The 18844-nt window shown below is 43.9% G+C and overlaps 3 protein-coding genes across 5 annotated transcripts in view; 1 reads left to right on the top strand and 2 right to left on the bottom strand.

Moving 5' to 3' along the window:
• The window catches only part of LOC124018940 (NADH-ubiquinone oxidoreductase 75 kDa subunit, mitochondrial-like), a 33400-nt gene extending 30623 nt beyond the window's left edge, over positions 1 to 2777 (top strand). For both annotated transcript variants that reach the window (XM_046334267.1, XM_046334268.1), the window contains exons 12-17: positions 270 to 430; positions 674 to 828; positions 987 to 1162; positions 1977 to 2111; positions 2309 to 2381; positions 2514 to 2777. In XM_046334267.1, coding sequence (XP_046190223.1) covers positions 270 to 430; positions 674 to 828; positions 987 to 1162; positions 1977 to 2111; positions 2309 to 2381; positions 2514 to 2605 — 792 coding nt within the window. In that variant the 3' untranslated portion in view covers positions 2606 to 2777. The remainder of the gene's footprint in view (positions 1 to 269; positions 431 to 673; positions 829 to 986; positions 1163 to 1976; positions 2112 to 2308; positions 2382 to 2513) is intronic.
• Positions 2778 to 10410: 7633 nt separating this feature from the next.
• LOC124018929 (ADP-ribosylation factor-like protein 6-interacting protein 6) lies at positions 10411 to 12671 on the bottom strand. Its single transcript, XM_046334257.1, has 4 exons — positions 12214 to 12671; positions 12003 to 12056; positions 11654 to 11786; positions 10411 to 11079 (listed from the first exon to the last, which is right to left on the bottom strand). Exons 1-4 carry the CDS (start codon positions 12368 to 12370, stop codon positions 10986 to 10988), a joined length of 438 nt encoding a protein of 145 aa, XP_046190213.1. The 5' UTR covers positions 12371 to 12671; the 3' UTR covers positions 10411 to 10985.
• Positions 12672 to 14030: 1359 nt separating this feature from the next.
• LOC124018928 (ropporin-1-like) lies at positions 14031 to 17778 on the bottom strand. Of its 2 annotated transcripts, none has more exons than XM_046334255.1 (6): positions 17703 to 17778; positions 15534 to 15650; positions 15112 to 15229; positions 14804 to 14965; positions 14416 to 14597; positions 14031 to 14154 (listed from the first exon to the last, which is right to left on the bottom strand). In XM_046334255.1, the coding sequence occupies exons 2-6, from the start codon at positions 15647 to 15649 to the stop codon at positions 14088 to 14090; spliced, it is 645 nt and encodes a 214-aa protein (XP_046190211.1). In that variant the 5' UTR covers position 15650; positions 17703 to 17778; the 3' UTR covers positions 14031 to 14087. The 2 variants fall into 2 exon arrangements, with proteins under 2 accessions (XP_046190211.1, XP_046190212.1); XM_046334256.1 differs by having other exon boundaries at positions 15534 to 15687; positions 17703 to 17721.
• Between the last annotated feature and the right edge of the window lie 1066 nt (positions 17779 to 18844).

An 18844-nucleotide genomic window follows, 5' to 3' on the forward strand; every position in this document is an offset into this window, starting at 1 on the left:
GGGAGGGTGGGGGGGGGCAGTCGGTGGGAGCGGGGGTTGTAATTGTTGTTGATAGAAATGTTGTAACAAACATTGTTACAGATAGGAATGACTTAAATAGACCTGACAATCTGCATGACAGAGAAGCACGTCTGTTCTAGAATCTAGTCAATGTATTTCCACCTGCCTTCCATAATGGTGTGTATTACTGGACGTGATCCAGCTCTGTTTGTGGTTATACACTGCCCTAACCTTTCCCCGGTCCCTCTCTCTCTCTCTCTCCCCGCCAGGTGCTCGCGCAGGCCAAGCAGCCGGTAGTGGTGGTGGGCAGTGCCTCTCTTCAGAGGGACGATGGAGGAGCCATCTTGAGCTCTGTGCAAACCATCGCCCAGAATGCCCGGGCCAGCAGCGGAGTGGAGGAGGGCTGGAAGGTCCTCAACGTGCTGCACAGGTTAGCATGCTAAAGCTATCACTGGGCTAACTTCTAGTCGCATTTAGCATCCAGCTATTATTAGCATTTAGTAAATAGCTAATATTAGCATTTAGCATATAGCTTTTACTAGCATTTAGCATACAGCTAACAACTTAGTCTATCCCTACTAGCATCCAATCATCAAATAAAGGTGAAATAAATAAATAAAAATAATCTTGTGTGTGTCTACTAGTGTCCAATCATATTTTTGTCTATCTGTAGGGTAGCCAGTCAGGTGGCAGCCCTGGACCTGGGCTACAAGGCGGGGGTGGAGTCTATCCGTAAAGCCCCGCCCAAGGTTCTGTTCCTGCTAGGAGCTGACAGAGAATGCATCACCAGACAAGACCTGCCTAAAGACTGCATGATCATTTACCAGGGTACACACACACACACACACACACACACACACACACACACACACACACACAGGACAGCATGTTCATTTATCAGGGTAGAACACCCAGTGCACTTCCCATGATACACACAATTGTCATGCTATATACAGCATATGTATGGTACATGTGTGTGTTGCCAGGTCACCATGGAGATGTGGGTGCCACCATGGCTGATGTCATCCTGCCCGGCGCGGCGTACACTGAGAAGAATGGAACATATGTCAACACAGAGGGGAGGAGTCAACAGACACGCGTGGCCGTCACTGCGCCCGGCATGGCCAGGGAGGACTGGAAGATCATCAGAGCCATCTCCGAGGTACATACACACACACACATACCGTATACATTTCTTGAAGACGCTGTGTGTGTGGTTGTATGTGTAACTGTGTGTGTGGGTGTATACAGTGCCTTGCGAAAGTATTCGGCCCCCTTGAACTTTGTGACCTTTTGCCACATTTCAGGCTTCAAACATAAAAATATAAAACTGTATTTTTTTGTGAAGAATCAACAACAAGTGGGACACAATCATGAAGTGGAACGACATTTATTGGATATTTCAAACTTTTTTATCAAATCTAAAACTGAAAAATTGGGCGTGCACAATTATTCAGCCCCTTTACTTTCAGTGCAGCAAACTCTCTCCAGAAGTTCAGTGAGGATCTCTGAATGATCCAATGTTGACCTAAATGACTAATGATGATAAATACAATCCACCTGTGTGTAATCAAGTCTCCGTATAAATGCACCTGCACTGTGATAGTCTCAGAGGTCCGTTAAAAGCGCAGAGAGCATCATGAAGAACAAGGAACACACCAGACAGGTCCGAGATACTGTTGTGAAGAAGTTTAAAGCCGGATTTGGACACAAAAAGATTTCCCAAGCTTTTGCACGCCCAATTTTTCAGTTTTTGATTTGTTAAAAAAGTTTGAAATATCCACTAAATGTCGTTCCACTTCATGATTGTGTCCCACTTGTTGTTGTTTCTTCACAAAAAAAATACAGTTTTATATCTTTATTTTTGAAGCCTGAAATGTGGCAAAAGGTCGCAAAGTTCAAGGGGGCCGAATACTTTCGCAAGGCACTGTATGTAACTGTGTGTGTGGGTGTATATGTAACTGTGTGTGTTGCAGCTGGCGGGGCTGACTCTGCCCTATGACTCTGTGGATGAGGTGAGGGGTCGGCTGGCCGAGGTTTCTCCTAACCTGGTCCGCTACGACGACGTTGAGGAAGCCAACTACTTTAAACAGGCCAACCAACTCTCACAGGTAACCCTTAACCTTTTACCCCTAACCTCAAACTCTCACAGGTCAGAACAGAACCTTGAACATTCCACCCCTTAACTGACTCTTCTTTACGATCAGCTGTTATGAAATCATAAATGGAGACTGTGGTCTTTGACACTGAAATTGAGAGCATACTCAACTGTCCTTTATTTCTCTCTTTCTCTGTCTGTCTCTCTCAGGCTGTGAATCAGACTCTTCTAGCAGATCCTCTGGTCTCTCCTCAGCTGACCGCTAAAGACTTCTATATGACAGGTATGTATAATGTATCATAGCACAGCTGTGAATGTATTGTCAGACTGATGAGAGGGTGGAATGCACATGGATAACTGGTGGGATCCTCTCATCACGTGTGTGTGTGTGTAACATTCTCTATCTCTCCCATAGATCCCATTAGCAGAGCGTCTCAGACCATGGCCAAGTGTGTGAAGGCCGTCACAGAGGGAGCTGATGCCGTCGATGAACCATCCATCTGCTGAACTCATACGCACACACTCAGACAGCCAAAACGCACACACACAGTGATGACCGTCTCCTATATTTAAGTTGTTTTTTGGATGATTGCTGTAAAGATGTTCGAGGGAAGAGGCTTTGTTAAAGAAAGCTGAAAATGAAAGTGTACTCTGATTATGAATAAAATCCTATCCTGTAGCACTCTGTCCTTGTGTTATTACCCTCATGAGGTCATCTCCAACACCACTGTTTGACCTTTGTTCCTCACACATTATAACAGTTTTCTGTCTTGTTTCTACTTTGTTGAGTTGAAGCGTTGTAGCCAACACAGAGTGACATCAGCAGAGATGTTCTGTTCTAAACCTGTCAGACATCAATTTCATTAAGACTCCTGTCTTGAACTTCCCTAAGACTTATTTCAGGGTGTGGAGAGCTAATGGCAGGACAGGTCAAATGTTCTTCTGTAGTGCCAGATGTGTGGGGAACGCTATCGTAGGTGCCTGCTGTTATGTCTTCTCCCCAGGGGTGGTAATAGATGGGGCTGGCGAGAGGAGTCTGTTCACGTGGTGCAGATTGCGATTTTGTGCTGGGGCTCGATGTGCTGTTCAGTGTGTTCTGCCTGGGCTATGACCTCATCACAAGGACCGAGAGCGTGGTCACCTTACTGACCTCCAAAGATGCCATGGTGGAGGTGTACTACAGTAGTGCTGGACCCAACAGAGTTGAGAGAGTAGGAGACAGAGATAAGCTGTGGAGGAGAGATAAGCTGTGGAGGAGAGAGTAGGAGAGAGAGAAGCTGTGTAGGACAGAGATAAGCTGTGGAGGAAAGAGGATACAGAGATATGTTGTGGAGGAGAGATAAGCTGTGGAGGAGAGAGGATACAGAGATAAGCTGTGGAGGAGAGATAAGCTGTGGAGGAGAGAGTAGGAGAGAGAGAAGCTGTGTAGGACAGAGATAAGCTGTGGAGGAAAGAGGATACAGAGATAAGCTGTGGAGGAGAGATAAGCTGTGGAGGAGAGAGTAGGAGAGAGAGAAGCTGTGTAGGACAGAGATAAGCTGTGGAGGAAAGAGGATACAGAGATATGTTGTGGAGGAGACAGAGATAAGCTGTGGAGGAAATAGAATACAGAGAGATATGTTGTGAAAGAGAGAGAAGGGAGAAATAAGCTGTGGAGGAAATAGAATACAGAGAGATATGTTGTGGAGGAGAGAGGAGACAGAGATAAGCTGTGGAGGAAATAGAATACAGAGAGATATGTTGTGGAAGAGAGAGAAGGGAGAAATAAGCTGTGGAGGAAATATAATACAGAGAGATATGTTGTGGAAGAGAGAGAAGGGAGAAATAAGCTGTGGAGGAAATATAATACAGAGATATATGTTGTGGAGGAGAGAGGAGACAGAGATAAGCTGTGGAGGAAATAGAATACAGAGAGATATGTTGTGGAAGAGAGAGAAGGGAGAAATAAGCTGTGGGGAAATAGAATACAGAGAGATATGTTGTGGAAGAGAGAGAAGGGAGAAATAAGCTGTGGAGGAAATATAATACAGAGATATATGTTGTGGAGGAGAGAGGAGACAGAGATAAGCTGTGGAGGAAATAGAATACAGAGAGATATGTTGTGGAAGAGAGAGAAGGGAGAAATAAGCTGTGGAGGAAATATAATACAGAGATATATGTTGTGGAGGAGAGAGGAGACAGAGATAAGCTGTGGAGGAAATAGAATACAGAGAGATATGTTGTGGAAGAGAGAGAAGGGAGAAATAAGCTGTGGGGAAATAGAATACAGAGAGATATGTTGTGGAAGAGAGAGAAGGAGACAGATAAGCTGTGGAGGAGAGAGAAGGAGACAGACAAGCTGTGGAGGAGAAAGTAGGAGACAGATATGTTTTGGAGGAGAGAGAAGGAGACATAGATAAGCTGTGGAGGAGAAAGTAGGAGACAGATATGTTTTGGAGGAGAGAGAAGGAGACAGATAAGCTGTGGAGGAGAGAGAAGGAGACAGATAAGCTGTGGAGGAGAGAGAAGGAGACAGATAAGCTGTGGAGGAGAGAGAAGGAGACATAGACATAGATAAGCTGTGGAGGAGAGAGAAGGAGACATAGATAAGCTGTGGAGGAGAGAGAAGGAGACATGGATAAGCTGTGGAGGAGAGAGAAGGAGACATAGACATAGATAAGCTGTGGAGGAGAGAGTAGGAGACAAAGAGATCATTTGTGTAGGACTGCGTGGGAGACATAGAGAAGCTGTGGAGGAGAGCATGGGGTATCTGGATGGGGACTGACAGAGATTCAGAGGTGTACTAGAAGAGCTCTGGACCCAAAAGAGTGGGAGAGAGAGTGGAACATCGTTGGTCATGGACTGACTGAGCTCAAACTGCCTACACTAGATTAAAACTATATTCTGGGATGTATGGACTGTTGCATTTGCACTATGGACTATTTCTGGACGGTACTATATCCATTACACTTGTCGTGTCTTTGGCTATGCCGGATTAAGTGATATGACATGCTATTCTATAAAATAATTTATCCGTAATTAATATCACCTGATTGAGCTAATCATGTAAATGTAATTAACTAGAGAGTCGGGACACCACAAAATAATATTTATAGAGCTGTTATCTTCTGAATAAACTCTTAAAGACCTAGTAATATTTTACATCAATAGCAGTCAATATTAATCGCCATCTTAATTCAGTCTCATCTGAAAGCTGTAAATTCTTGGTTATCTGCACAAAACCCTGGCTCACAAGTTGAATCAGCAATACGAAATTGGGTTTAATTGTTTATTTACTAAATACCTAACTAATCACACAGAATTGCACATACACATAATTAAATCATATCTGCCCGTGTGGGCGGAACAGATATGACAACTTGTTACACAAAAAAAAAGGGGCTGGGTTTGAGTGAAAGAGCGAGAAGACTGAGGAACAAAGGGCGAGCTGTGCTATTGTAAATACAGTATCTTATGCATTCTAAATGACCGCCCGAAAAGGAAAATGCAATAAATATTTTCTCTGAGCTGCGCTTCGGTAGGTTGGTGGTAAATGGAAGGCCGTGTTGCCCAACAGGATCCTTTGAAGAATGTCTCTGCTGGTAAATTGAATACGTTGTAGTAACGTTGTTGTTTGGTAGATGGGATACTCTGTCTGTTCCTTCCTAACCCTCGTTTGCAGCGGCTGTTGCTAACTCAACAGCTAGGTTGAGGTATCACTTCTGTAGTGATTAAGAGTAGTGAATAAGAGTTCAAAGTTCATACCATTCACAACCAAAGCTCACGCTGATGTTGGCTTCGTTTTGTAGTTATTATCTGAACCATTCTGACATCGGACCGTCGTCCTCACATCTTTTCGGAACAGGAGGTTATATTGTCGTCAAGGCTTTATATAGGAAGGAAGAGGAGGGCGTGTTTGAAAAGTTGTGTAGCCCATGTCCCTTCACAGGGGCGGGCCACTGATTGAGCAGGGCCCTAACCTTATGAAAACCCAAATCTCACATTTTAGAAGCTAAAATCACATTTCATCCCATCACGAATAATTTCATATTCAAACATTTAAATTGAACAACAATTCCATGTGAATCCGATAACTCTGATGTGTAGACTTTCCACTGTAGAGTTTATGTCCTCTTATCATTGATGAGAATGTCTCAGATGACAACCGAACTGACATCATATTCATTAAGTACCAACGCATATGTTCAATTGGTCGGATTACCAGAATATAGTTCATTTCCCCCCACCTTCTGATGTTCCCAGAATCTCTATGTTAACCAAGGGGTTTTGCAAATGTCACATCAGTAGGGTAGAGAGAGAGGAAAAAGTGGGGAAGAGGTATTTATGACTGTCATAAACCCACCCCAGGCCAACTTCATGACACACTGTATTACTGTCTGCCTGTATTGTATTGTACTGCTGGTTGTGTTTATTATTAGTGTATGTTAATCCTGCCAGCAACAACAGCCCCTCTGGGATGAATAAAGTTAACTGAATTGAATCACAGCACCTTTGTTCATTTCCTACCTTATGTGTGTGTCCAGGAGTTGTTCCCTATGTGTGTATCCAGGAGTTGTTCCATGTGTGTGTCCAGGAGTTGTTCCCTATGTGTGTCCAGGAGTTGTTCCCTATGTGTGTCCAGGAGTTGTTCCCTGTGTATCCAGGAGTTGTTCCCTGTGTATCCAGGAGTTGTTCCCTGTGTATCCAGGAGTTGTTCCATGTGTGTGTCCAGGAGTTGTTCCCTATGTGTATCCAGGAGTTGTTCCCTATGTGTATCCAGGAGTTGTTCCATGTGTGTGTCCAGGAGTTGTTCCCTATGTGTATCCAGGAGTTGTTCCCTATGTGTATCCAGGAGTTGTTCCCTATGTGTATCCAGGAGTTCTTCCCTATATGTGTGTCCAGGAGTTGTTCCCTATGTGTATCCAGGAGTTGTTCCCTATGTGTGTCCAGGAGTTGTTCCCTGTGTATCCAGGAGTTGTTCCCTATGTGTATCCAGGAGTTGTTCCCTATGTGTATCCAGGAGTTCTTCCCTATATGTGTGTCCAGGAGTTGTTCCCTATGTGTATCCAGGAGTTGTTCCCTATGTGTGTCCAGGAGTTGTTCCCTATGTGTATCCAGGAGTTGTTCCCTATGTGTATCCAGGAGTTGTTCCCTATGTGTATCCAGGAGTTGTTCCCTATGTGTATCCAGGAGTTGTTCCATGTGTGTGTCCAGGAGTTGTTCCCTATGTGTATCCAGGAGTTGTTCCCTATGTGTATCCAGGAGTTGTTCCCTATGTGTATCCAGGAGTTGTTCCCTATGTGTATCCAGGAGTTGTTCCCTATGTGTGTCCAGGAGTTGTTCCCTATGTGTATCCAGGAGTTGTTCCCTATGTGTATCCAGGAGTTGTTCCCTATGTGTGTCCAGGAGTTGTTCCCTATGTGTGTCCAGGAGTTGTTCCCTATGTGTATCCAGGAGTTCTTCCCTATATGTGTATCCAGGAGTTGTTCCCTATGTGTGTCCAGGAGTTGTTCCCTATGTGTGTCCAGGAGTTGTTCCCTATGTGTATCCAGGAGTTCTTCCCTATATGTGTATCCAGGAGTTGTTCCATGTGTGTGTCCAGGAGTTGTTCCCTATGTGTGTCCAGGAGTTGTTCCCTATGTGTATCCAGGAGTTCTTCCCTATATGTGTATCCAGGAGTTGTTCCATGTGTGTGTCCAGGAGTTGTTCCATGTGTGTTGTGAAAAGGGCACGACAAAACCTTTTCCCCCCCAGGAGAAAAGATTTGGCATGGGTCCTCAGATCCTCAAAAGGTTCTACAGCTGCACCATCTAGAGCATCCTGACTGGTTGCATCAATGCCTGGTATGGTAGCTGCTCGACCTCCGACAGCAAGGCACTACAGAAGGTAGTGCGTATGGCCCAGTACATCACTGGGGCCAAGCTTCCTGCCATCCAGGACCTCTATACCAGGCGGTGTCAGTAGAAGTCCCTAAAAATTGTCAAAGACTCCAGCCACCCAAGTCATAGACTGTTCTCTCTGCTACCGCACTGCAAGCGGTACTGGAGTGTAAAGTCTAGGTCCAAGAGGTTTCTAATCAGCTTCTACCCACCAAGCCATAAGACTCCTGAACATCTAATCAAATGACTACCCAGACTATTTGCATTGACCCCCCCCCCTCTTTTATACCGTTGCTACTCTCTGTTGTTATCATCTATGCATAGTCACTTTAATAACTCTACCTACATGTACATATTACCTCAAATATCTGGTACTTCCCTGTATATAGTCTTGCTATTGTTATTTTACTTGCTGCTCTTCAATTACTTGTTTATTTTATTTATTATTCTTATCTGTATTTTTTAAAACTGCATTGTTGGTAAGTAAGCATTTCACTGTAAGGTTATATTATATCTGTTATATTCAGCGCATGTGCCTTATACAATTTGATTTTGATGTGTGTATCCAGGAGTTTATCCCTATGTATGTATCCAGGAGTTGATCCCTATATGTGTGTCCAGGAGTTGTTTCCTATATGTGTATCCAGGAGTTGATCCCTATATGTGTGTCCAGGAGTTGTTTCCTATATGTGTGTCCAGGAGTTGATCCCTATATGTGTGTCCAGGAGTTGTTTCCTATATGTGTGTCCAGGAGTTGTTCCCTATGTGTATCCAGGAGTTGTTCCCTATGTGTGTCCAGGAGTTGTTTCCTATATGTGTGTCCAGGAGTTGTTCCCTATGTGTATCCAGGAGTTGTTCCCTATGTGTGTCCAGGAGTTGTTCCCTATGTGTGTCCAGGAGTTGTTCCCTATGTGCATCCAGGAGTTGTTTCCTATATGTGTGTCCAGGAGTTGTTCCCTATGTGCATCCAGGAGTTGTTCCCTATGTGTGTCCAGGAGTTGTTCCCTATGTGTGTGTCCAGGAGTTCTTCCCTATATGTGTGTCTAGGAGTTGTTCCCTATGTGTGTCCAGGAGTTGTTCCCTATGTGCATCCAGGAGTTGTTCCCTATGTGTGTCCAGGAGTTGTTCCCTATGTGTATCCAGGAGTTGTTCCCTATGTGTGTGTCCAGGAGTTCTTCCCTATATGTGTGTCTAGGAGTTGTTCCCTATGTGTGTCCAGGAGTTGTTCCCTATGTGTGTGTCTAGGAGTTGTTCCCTATGTGTGTCCAGGAGTTGTTCCCTATGTGTGTGTCCAGGAGTTGTTCCTTATGTATGTCCAGGAGTTGTTCCCTATGTGTGTGTCCAGGAGTTGTTCCCTATGTGTGTGTCCAGGAGTTGTTCCCTATGTGTGTGTCCAGGAGTTGTTGGCGTGCTGTGAGGAGGATAAAGGTGAGATCAAGGAAGGAATGGACATCCTGCTGAGGGCCTGTGTGTGTGTGTGTGTGTGTGTGTGTGTGTGTGTGTGTGTGTGTGTGTGTGTGTGTGTGTGTGTGTGTGTGTGTGTGTGTGTGTGTGTGTGTGTGTGTGTGTGTGTGTGTGTGTGTGTGTGTAAGAGACATCATTTCAGATAGGAGAAAATATACAGAAGGCAGGTGAGAGCTTCTTTACTGTTCAGTAGTACAGACATCAGTATGGGAAGGAGAGACAGTGAAAGCATCATTCAGTGGTTCAGTGAGAATAACAGTCAAATGCACAGATACACTGCATGGAAAATACCTCTACAGGTTATATATTAGACTTACAATAAACTATAGATTTAGAATGTGTGAGTCTCATTTCATATTTTAAATGTTCTCTTTATAGCATTAATTTGGCACAAAAACCTCTTCAGGCTAGATATATCACAATATACAGTACATTAAAAAAGGTATCCTGACTTTGTAGAAACCTGGGACTCGACACTTCATCAGCCTGGGACTTGGCCAAGAAGAGGACAGCATGGAGAACCAAATGACAAGGAGCTAGTGAGTGAGGCTGACTTTAGTACTGGACACATTGTCTCATAGTATCACATCATGTTCTACTGCTTCTCTTGATATGTACACATACACATGGAAAAGATTGTGGGTAAAGTCAGGTAGAACAAGGGGTTCTGGGTAAGGTGAGAGGGTTGTGGGTCAGAGCAGGGGGTTGTGGGTAAGGTCAGGTAGAACAGGGGGTTGTGAGTAAGGTCAGGTAGAACAGGGGGTTGTGGGTAAGATCAGGTAGAACGGGGTTGTGAGTAAGGTCAGGTAGAACAGGGGGTTGTGGGTAAGGTCAGGTAGAACAGGGGGATGTGGGTAAGGTCAGGTAGAACGGGGTTGTGAGTAAGGTCAGGTAGAACAGGGTAAGTCGCTCTGGATAAGAGCGTCTGCTAAATGACTTAAATGTAAATGTTGTGAGTAGGGTCAGGTAGAACAGGGGGTTGTGGGTAAGGTCAGGTAGAACAGGGGTTGTGAGTAAGGTCAGATAGAACAGGGGGTTGTGGGTAAGGTCAGGTAGAACAAGGGGTTGTGGGTAAGGTCAGGTAGAACAGGGGTTGTGAGTAAGGTCAGTTAGAACAGGGGGTTGTGGGTAAGGTCAGGTAGAACAGGGGGTTGTGGGTAAGATCAGGTAGAACAGGGGGTTGTGGGTAAGGTCAGATAGAACAGGGGGTTGTGGGTAAGGTCAGGTAGAACAGGGGTTGTGGGTAAGATCAGGTAGAACAGGGGGTTGTGGGTAAGATCAGGTTAAACAGGGGTTGTGAGTAAGGTCAGGTAGAACAGGGGTTGTGGGTAAGATCAGGTTAAACAGGGGGTTGTGGGTAAGATCAGGTAGAGCAGGGGTTGTGGGTAAGATCAGGTTAAACAGGGGGTTGTGAGTAAGGTCAGGTAGAACAGGGGGTTGTGGGTAAGGTCAGGTAGAACAGGGGGTTGTGGGTAAGGTCAGGTAGAACAGGGGGTTGTGGGTAAGGTCAGGTAGAATAGGGGGTTGTGGGTAAGGTCAGGTAGAACAGGGGGTTGTGGGTAAGGTCAGGTAAGGCTCCAGATGATGGTGATCGCCGCTACAATGCCATTTAGGACCGCCACACTGTAGCTCATGTGGAAGGAGTGACCTGTCACCTGCCTGAGACACACACACACACACACACGCACACGCAATTAGACATCAAGGGTGGTAACACATAGAACCCTACAGTCTCAAGCTGTCTATCTGGAAAAAGATGATTCTGAGATAATTGGCTTTAAAGTTCTGAACCCTCATTGGTTTAAAAGATGTCAGCAATTTTGAACTGAGGTATTTAGACTACTGTATGGTATTGAACAGAACAAGGCTGTTTCAATAACTACATGTTGACTAAAATACAGATAGAACATTATAGTCCCAAGCTCTCTATATGGCATCATTCTCTTTACACACGTGTTTGTCCTGCTATCTGGGCTTGGGAGACAACAGGGAGCGATGGAACAAGAGGATTTAGGAAAAGGACGCGAGAATTAGGCTAAGGCCAGTGGAAGAGTTATGGAATGTAGGTTAGTCAGTAGAGGCTTCTGAGGGGAGGACGGCTCATAATAATGGCTGGAATGGAGTCAGTGGAATGGTATCAACTACATGGTAAACCACATGTTTGATATGCCTGATATCATTCCATTGACTCTTTTCCAGCCATTATTATGAGCCGTGTGTGTGCGCGTGTTACCTGAGGTGGCCAGGGGACAGGGGCGTTGGGGGGAACGTGCCGGGCTCAAAAGAGTCAAAGTAGGTGATGGTCCATGTGAAGCTACAGCAGCAGAACCCTGCTAGCACCGACATGACCAGAACACTCCAGAACCCTACAGAGATGGGGAGGAGAGAGATACAGAGGGAGAGAGAAGGGGGGGTAAAGGGGAGAGAGAGAGGTGGGGCAGAGGGGAGGGAGAGGTGGGGCGGAGGGGAGGGAGAGAGAGAGGTGGGGCGGAGGGGAAGGGGAGAGGGAGAGGAACATGTTTAGTTAATTTTCTATTCTGGAGGCTGTGTGTATGAACTTTTGTGAACAGACCTGTACTTGCCTAGGAGTCTAACCTCTGAGCCATCCTCTCCAATCACTCTCTCATTCTGCATCTCTGAAACACAAACACACAACAAACAGTATACAGAAGTGACAAGATGACATATTTACATAACAATTAACAGAAAGCAATATCATTCAGCTACTGTCCAAGAGGGTCTTCATCCGCGCATGCGCGACTAGAATTCTGTAATTCTTGACAGACGATGTACCTTTCAAGATGAGGTAAACAAAGGCGCAGAATACTGCAACGACCGACATCACCATTGCACAGCAGAGCATGGAGAAAATCCTTGCGGTCCACTGTCTTCGGTTGTCCCAAAAACTCTGGTCCGGTTTGACCGGACGCTGCCGGTGTTGTATGTCCATCTTGGTAAAAGTCAAGTAATACAATTCAAAAACGTTTAACTAGTTGATATCTAGCGTGTGCTTGCTTTGACAACGTAGCGATGTTAGTTTCCTCTCCCAAACTGCCTTCGTTCAATTAGTGAGACGCACGTTGTTAAAATAGAATTAGGATGTATTTTAATAGTATCACTTCCCTATGTAAATAATGTCATGTAAAATTATTTAAACGAGTCCCTTTTTCGTAACTTTCTAAACTTCTGACAATGCTTTCAAAACATAGCTCCTTCCTCTTCCGTATCCGAAAACTAAACCCGCCCTAAAAACGTAAATCCAACCGAATAGCATAACTTTTCCTGACGCAACCAACGAACATCTTGTATATTGGTTTGAACACGTCTATCATCTTCTTTTCTCACCAGTGTTCAGTAGCGCACGCCTTATCTATACTTGACCTAGAGTGATGTTCAGCAGAGCACAGTGTAGCTAAACAATTTGCAACATCATTATCAAACAATGTATCACACATTGAAAGAAAGTGTACCAAAACACGCTTCAGCCCAGCTTGAACAAAATGGACTCAGGTGCTCGACTGAGGGACATTCCTTACCCCAAGACACTTCAACGGGTGATTATCCACTAAAATAAAGAGAAAGGATTATTCTGTATATATCCCATACATTAGGCCAAATATATCTGTAGCACAACTGTCCAGACCAGATTTTTTTTTAAATTACGTCCACCTACCTGGTCAGACATGAAAACGTTTGAGAACACCTGTTGCCTATTTTATCAACAGTAAACCAGTTATCTTAACTCTGTCTATATGTTTTCATTTTTTTTTAATTAAGTGCAACTCTGTCTGTTTCCTTGAATCCTCCCATCTCTGCAATAATACAAATCTTATACAATGTATTAATCTGACAAATACGACAGTGACCAATCTCTCAGGATTTGGCTTGGACTAGAGATAGTTAGAGAACGCAACATTGTATGTGTCCCATGATAGTGTTGCCTATGCTAAAACGGGCTTTTGGGAACTAGAGTCCTCTATTAATCTCTATGTTTGCCTTTTACTATGTGTTTATGGCCTCTTGTGGCAGCCTCAATCAGTGATGACTTTTCACTTCATGTAATACACAAACACTGTCCTCTGATATTGATGGAGGATATACACAAACACTGTCCTCTGATATTGATGGAGGATATACACAAACACTGTCCTCTGATATTGATGGAGGATATACACAAACACTGTCCTCTGATATTGATGGAGGATATACACAAACACTCTCCTCTGATATTGATGGAGGATATACACAAACACTGTCCTCTGATATTGATGGAGGATATACACAAACACTGTCCTCTGATATTGATGGAGGATATACACAAACACTGTCCTCTGATATTGATGGAGGATATACACAAACACTGTCCTCTGATATTGATGGAGGATATACACAAACACTGTCCTCTGATATTGATGGAGGATATACACAAACACTGTCCTCTGATATTGATGGGAGGATATTATACACAAACACTGTCCTCTGATATTGATGGAGGATATACACAAACACTGTCCTCTGATATTGATGGAGGATATACACAAACACTGTCCTCTGATATTGATGGAGGATATACACAAACACTGTCCTCTGATATTGATGCAATAACAGAGTTTTTCTTTGGAACCATCTTTATTAGAACAAAGTTCTAAAGGGGAAAGAGGGTGAGTCTATCCCAAACGCACTTTACGACTGTTGACGAAGTCTGACACCTTCACCATCCCATCACGCGCCTTCCTGAGAGACAGACAGACAGACAGACAGTCAGAGATACACACATTTTGTGCAATTTTGTTTCTCACACCTGTGTCTCCTGGTACTTGGGAGCTTTTGTTTTCACTGTGTAACTGCTGTGTTGTTGTGTAGTTGTTGTGTCTCTGTTAAGTTGTTGTGTAGTTGTTTTGCAGCTGTGTAGTTTTTTGTTGATGTGTTGTTGTGTAGTTGTATAGCTGTGTAGCTGTGTTGTTTTTCGTGTAGTTGTGTAACTGTTCAACTCACGCCTGAGCCTCCAAGTAGGTAATGGTTCGGTCTATCTGGGCCTGGGACACCTCTTTGTCCACCGCTGCCAGGTAGGAGTAAAGGAAGCGGAAGGTCTCGAAGGGGACGCAGGCGTCTGGGGGCTTACAAGAGCTGTCTGAGTTCAGGATGTACAGCGCGTGGGTCATGGCGTTCTTGATCGTCTGCCAGAGAGAAGTCAGAGGTCACCAAGATAACGGGCCCAAAGGTCATTTGATAATGTCTGTGTGTGTGTGTGTGTGTGTGTGTGTGTGTGTGTGTGTGTGTGTGTGTGTGTGTGTGTGTGTGTGTGTGTGTGTGTGTGTGTGTGTGTGTGTGCAACGTGCATGCATGAGTGTGTGCTTGCATGCGTGCACAACATCATATGTACCCCTCCCAGATAGCTGCAGCCCAGGGCGAAGAATTTTATCCAGTCGAGTTGGTCTCCGAAGCAGCCCACTGTCATGATGTGTCTGAGAAGGTCGTCAGCCAATCCTAACGACCGCCACAGCTTGCTCACCTCCTTCTTACTGACTATGCCATTCTTATGTAGCTGTGAAGGGGAGGGAGGGAGAGAAGGGGGTAGGGAGACGGGGACAGAGACAGAGAGGGTTCACATTTATGTGTGTGTGTGTGCACACGCGTGAGTCATGCGTGTGTGTGTCTAGCTGTGGTGTGTTTGTGTGTGTGGCCCGGTACCTTTTCGTGCATTGTGGTGAGTACCTCAGGTGTGAGGTCCATGGTGTTGGGGGTTACCACTTTGTCTGGTGTCCTGTTCACAGGTAACGTCTTTCCCTGGACCAGAGCACTGAAGTACCTGTAGCAGACATGCATACCAGCACAATACTGGGTTTAATACAGCAGAACAGGAATCCTGGTCTTGGAGGACTGTAGTGAGTGTATGCAGGCATATATTCCACACAGTTCAGCTACAACTGACCTTAGATCAGTGGACTTTGTCCCCTATGGGCCCTGGTCAAAAGTAGTGCACTATGTAATGAATAGGGTTCCATTTGGGAAGCAGACGAGGTCAAGGGCCAACTTTCATCCTTCTCCTCTCAGAAGCTACAATACTAAACTGAGCTTGGATCAGTGGCTAGGCATAACTTCAAGCTACTCACAGTGTGGCCCATTCCAGCAGGTCTTCAGGTTGTGTCCGGATGGCGTCCTTGGTGAACTGCTTCAGAATGCCGGGGAGCTCTGGAGGGATGACCACTGTTTTACCTGTGTGAGACATTCTAAACCCAGAATGGGAACCAGTGGCAACAAAAACACCTGTATGGTGAAAAGAAAATGGTATTTTAACCTCATTCTTGCAATATCTGCCTGACTAAAATAAAAATGTTATAGGCCCAATGCAGTCATTTTTAAGTCAATATCAAATAAATTATTGTTAACAATGAAGTACCGTACTGTAATAGATTTATATTAAAATCAGCCGAAGGGTTTTTATTTATTTTAAATATTTTCTACATGTAGAATAATAGTGAAAACATAAAAACTATGAAATAACACATATGGAATCGTATAGTAAACAAAAAACTGTTAAACAAATAAAAATATATTTTATATTTGAGAATCTTCAAATAGCCACCCTTTGCCTTGACAGCTTTGCACATTCTTGGCATTCTCTCAACCAGTTTCACCTGGAATGCTTTTCCAACAGTCTTGAAGGAGTTCACACATATGCTGAGCACTTGTTGGCTGCTTTTCCTTCACTCAGCAGTCCGACTTATCCCAAACCATCTCAATTTGGTTGAGGTCGGGGGATTGTGGAGGCCAGGTCATCTGATGCAGCACTCCATCACTCTCCTTCTTGGCAAAATAGCCCTTACACAGCCTGGTGGTGTGTTGGGTCATTGGCCTGTTGATAAACAAATGATAGTCCCACTAAGCCCAAACCAGATGGGATGGCGTATCGCTGCAGAATGCTGTGGTAGCCATGCTGGTTAAGTGTGTCACCACCAAAGCACCCTCACACTATAACACCTCCTCCTCCATGCTTTATGGTGGGAAATACACATGCAGAGATCATCCGTTCACTCACACAGCGTCTCACAAAGACACGGCGGTTGGATCCAAAAATCTCAAATTTGGACACCAGACCAAAGGACAAATTTCCACCAGTCTAATGTGCATTGCTCGTGTTTCTTGGCCCAAGCAAGTCTCTTATTATTGGTGTCCTTTACTAGTGGTTTCTTTGCAGCAGTCTCCTGTGAACAGTTGATGTTGCGATGTGTCTGTTACTTGAACTCTGTGAAGCATTTATTAGGACAGCAATTTCTGAGGCTGGTAACACTAATAAACTCTGCAGCAGAGGTAACTCTGGGTCTTCCTTTCCTGTGGCGGTCCTCATGAGAGCCAATTTCATCATAGCGCTTGATGGTTTTTGCGACTGCACTTGAAGAAACTTTCAAAGTTCTTGAAATGTTCTGTATTGTCTGACCTACATGTCTTAAACAATGATGGACTATAGTTTCTCTTTGCTTATTTGAACTGTTCTTGCCATAATATGGACTTGGTCTTTTACCAAATAGGGCTATCTTCTGTATACCACCCATACCATGTCACAACACAACTGGTTGGCTCAAGAAGGAAAGAAATTCCACAAATTAACTTTTAAGAAGGCACACCTGTTAATTGAAATGCATTCCAGGTGACGACCTCATGAAGCTGGTTGAGAGAATGCCATGAGTGTGCAACGCTGTAATCAGGGAAAAGGCTATTTGAAGAATCTCAAATATAAAATATAATTTTGATTTGTTAAATACTTTTTTGGTTACTACATGATTCCATATGTGTTATTTCATAGTTTTGATTTCTTCACTATTATTCTACAACGTAGAAAATGTTAAGAATAAAGAAAAACCCTTGAATGAGGAGGTGTTCTAAAAATTTTGACTGGTAGTGTAGCTTTTTACCAAAAAACTATTTTAAAAGCAAGAATTTAGCTAGGAATGTCTGAGTGGGGAGGGTAACGCTGAATAGTGAGGATTGGAACTCCCGCATGATGATGTCAACATGGAAAACCGAAACTCCCGCCTATGCAAACCACCTGATTAGAAGGTCCTATGTAGACTGTATATTCAATAAGCAACTATCAGGAAATAACACCGATACAAAAACGCTCACTTTTACAGTGTTAGTTTCATCAGCTGTTGTACATTATTATATAACATACAGGAAAACTTCATTTGGACTGCACTGGGCCTTTTAAATGGCAGGCCTATAGCCCACTAATAACTGTGGATTCATTTACGAAAATCATGTAAATCAATTAAATAATGAACCTGTAAAAGACGGTGCAGTTCTCTGCGCTTGATCAGACGACGTAAACGCTGTGAAAGCGGGAAGGACAGTAGCAGGTGATGCGCGGGTTATTTTGTATCAGTTTGTGATTCCCGCGTAACAGACGGCAATTGTGACGTCACCGTGTGTGAGTCCTGGGTGTGTGTGAAATGAAAATAACTAATGTTCGCACGGGGGCGACATTTCCTCATGTTTTATCATTTGCAGCTCTCGACAGAAATTTATGGGACATTTTCGCAGTAGAATAGTATTTGATCTATACGAGACGATAGTTTACCTGGAGTCATTCTACCTATAATCGAATAGTAGGGCTATATAACTTTCCTAAGATAAATTAGTTAAACTAAAAGTGATATCCGATATGCCAACATTCCCTTTAACCTTTTATCTTTTATATTTGACAGACATGAATCATCATGTACATCCATATTATAAAGCAGTGATAGATTTGATTAAAAAGGCAAAATGTAGAAGGGAAGGGAGAGATAGATGGGGCAGGTGTGTGTGCGCCTGCTTGCTTGCATTAGTGTGAGTCACAGGAGGTTGGTGGCACCTTAGATGGGGAGGACGGGCTTGTGGTAATGGCTGAAGCTGAGTCAGTGTGATTTTAGCATGTAAATCATGGTGGGGCAAAATCCCCAAACCAATTTTAGATGTATACCAGCAAAGCCACTACACAACACTAAACAATATATTAATTGCACAATAACGGTGACAAACAGAGCCCACAAACTGTTAGGGCCTACATAAAGCTGTCCCGACACGGAGCTTTGTTTTCAGCACCATGGAGTGAATCCTTACCACCGCTACACCTGGCTATCAGTGGAGCCTTGTCTGGCAGCGAAATAGTTCATTCAGCCCCATTTACTGCCTTTTATCAAACATAGCTGATATGGCTGACTTGCTTAATCAAATGTGGTTTCTACTGACAATAGAGATGTAAAAACTATGGCATAAGGGAACGACAAATGGATAAGAGGCAATCCCTTATTTAGATTAAGACATTAATGAACGAGCTAGGACGGACGTAGTCAATATAACTATTTGTTCAACACTTTTGAAATGTACAGCGCCAAAATTCAGAACATAGGCCGTTCTTACAGTATTCTCCCTGTACACCAAG

The sequence above is a fragment of the Oncorhynchus gorbuscha genome, unplaced genomic scaffold (genome assembly GCF_021184085.1).
Source record: "Oncorhynchus gorbuscha isolate QuinsamMale2020 ecotype Even-year unplaced genomic scaffold, OgorEven_v1.0 Un_scaffold_590, whole genome shotgun sequence".
Taxonomy (NCBI): Eukaryota; Metazoa; Chordata; class Actinopteri; order Salmoniformes; family Salmonidae; genus Oncorhynchus; species Oncorhynchus gorbuscha.

Coding starts and splice junctions, on each gene's coding strand:
- LOC124018928 (XM_046334255.1), bottom strand. CDS start 15,649: ATGTCTCACACAGGTAAAACAGTGGTCATCCCTCCAGAGCTCCCCGGC. Junction 14,966..15,111: donor TCACCACAATGCACGAAAAG/GTACCGGGCCAC, acceptor TCCCCTTCACAG/CTACATAAGAATGGCATAGT. Junction 14,598..14,803: donor GCTGCAGCTATCTGGGAGGG/GTACATATGATG, acceptor TCTCTCTGGCAG/ACGATCAAGAACGCCATGAC.
- LOC124018929 (XM_046334257.1), bottom strand. CDS start 12,370: ATGGACATACAACACCGGCAGCGTCCGGTCAAACCGGACCAGAGTTTT. Junction 11,787..12,002: donor CTCAGAGGTTAGACTCCTAG/GCAAGTACAGGT, acceptor CCATCTCTGTAG/GGTTCTGGAGTGTTCTGGTC. Junction 11,080..11,653: donor CTGTCCCCTGGCCACCTCAG/GTAACACGCGCA, acceptor TGTGTGTCTCAG/GCAGGTGACAGGTCACTCCT.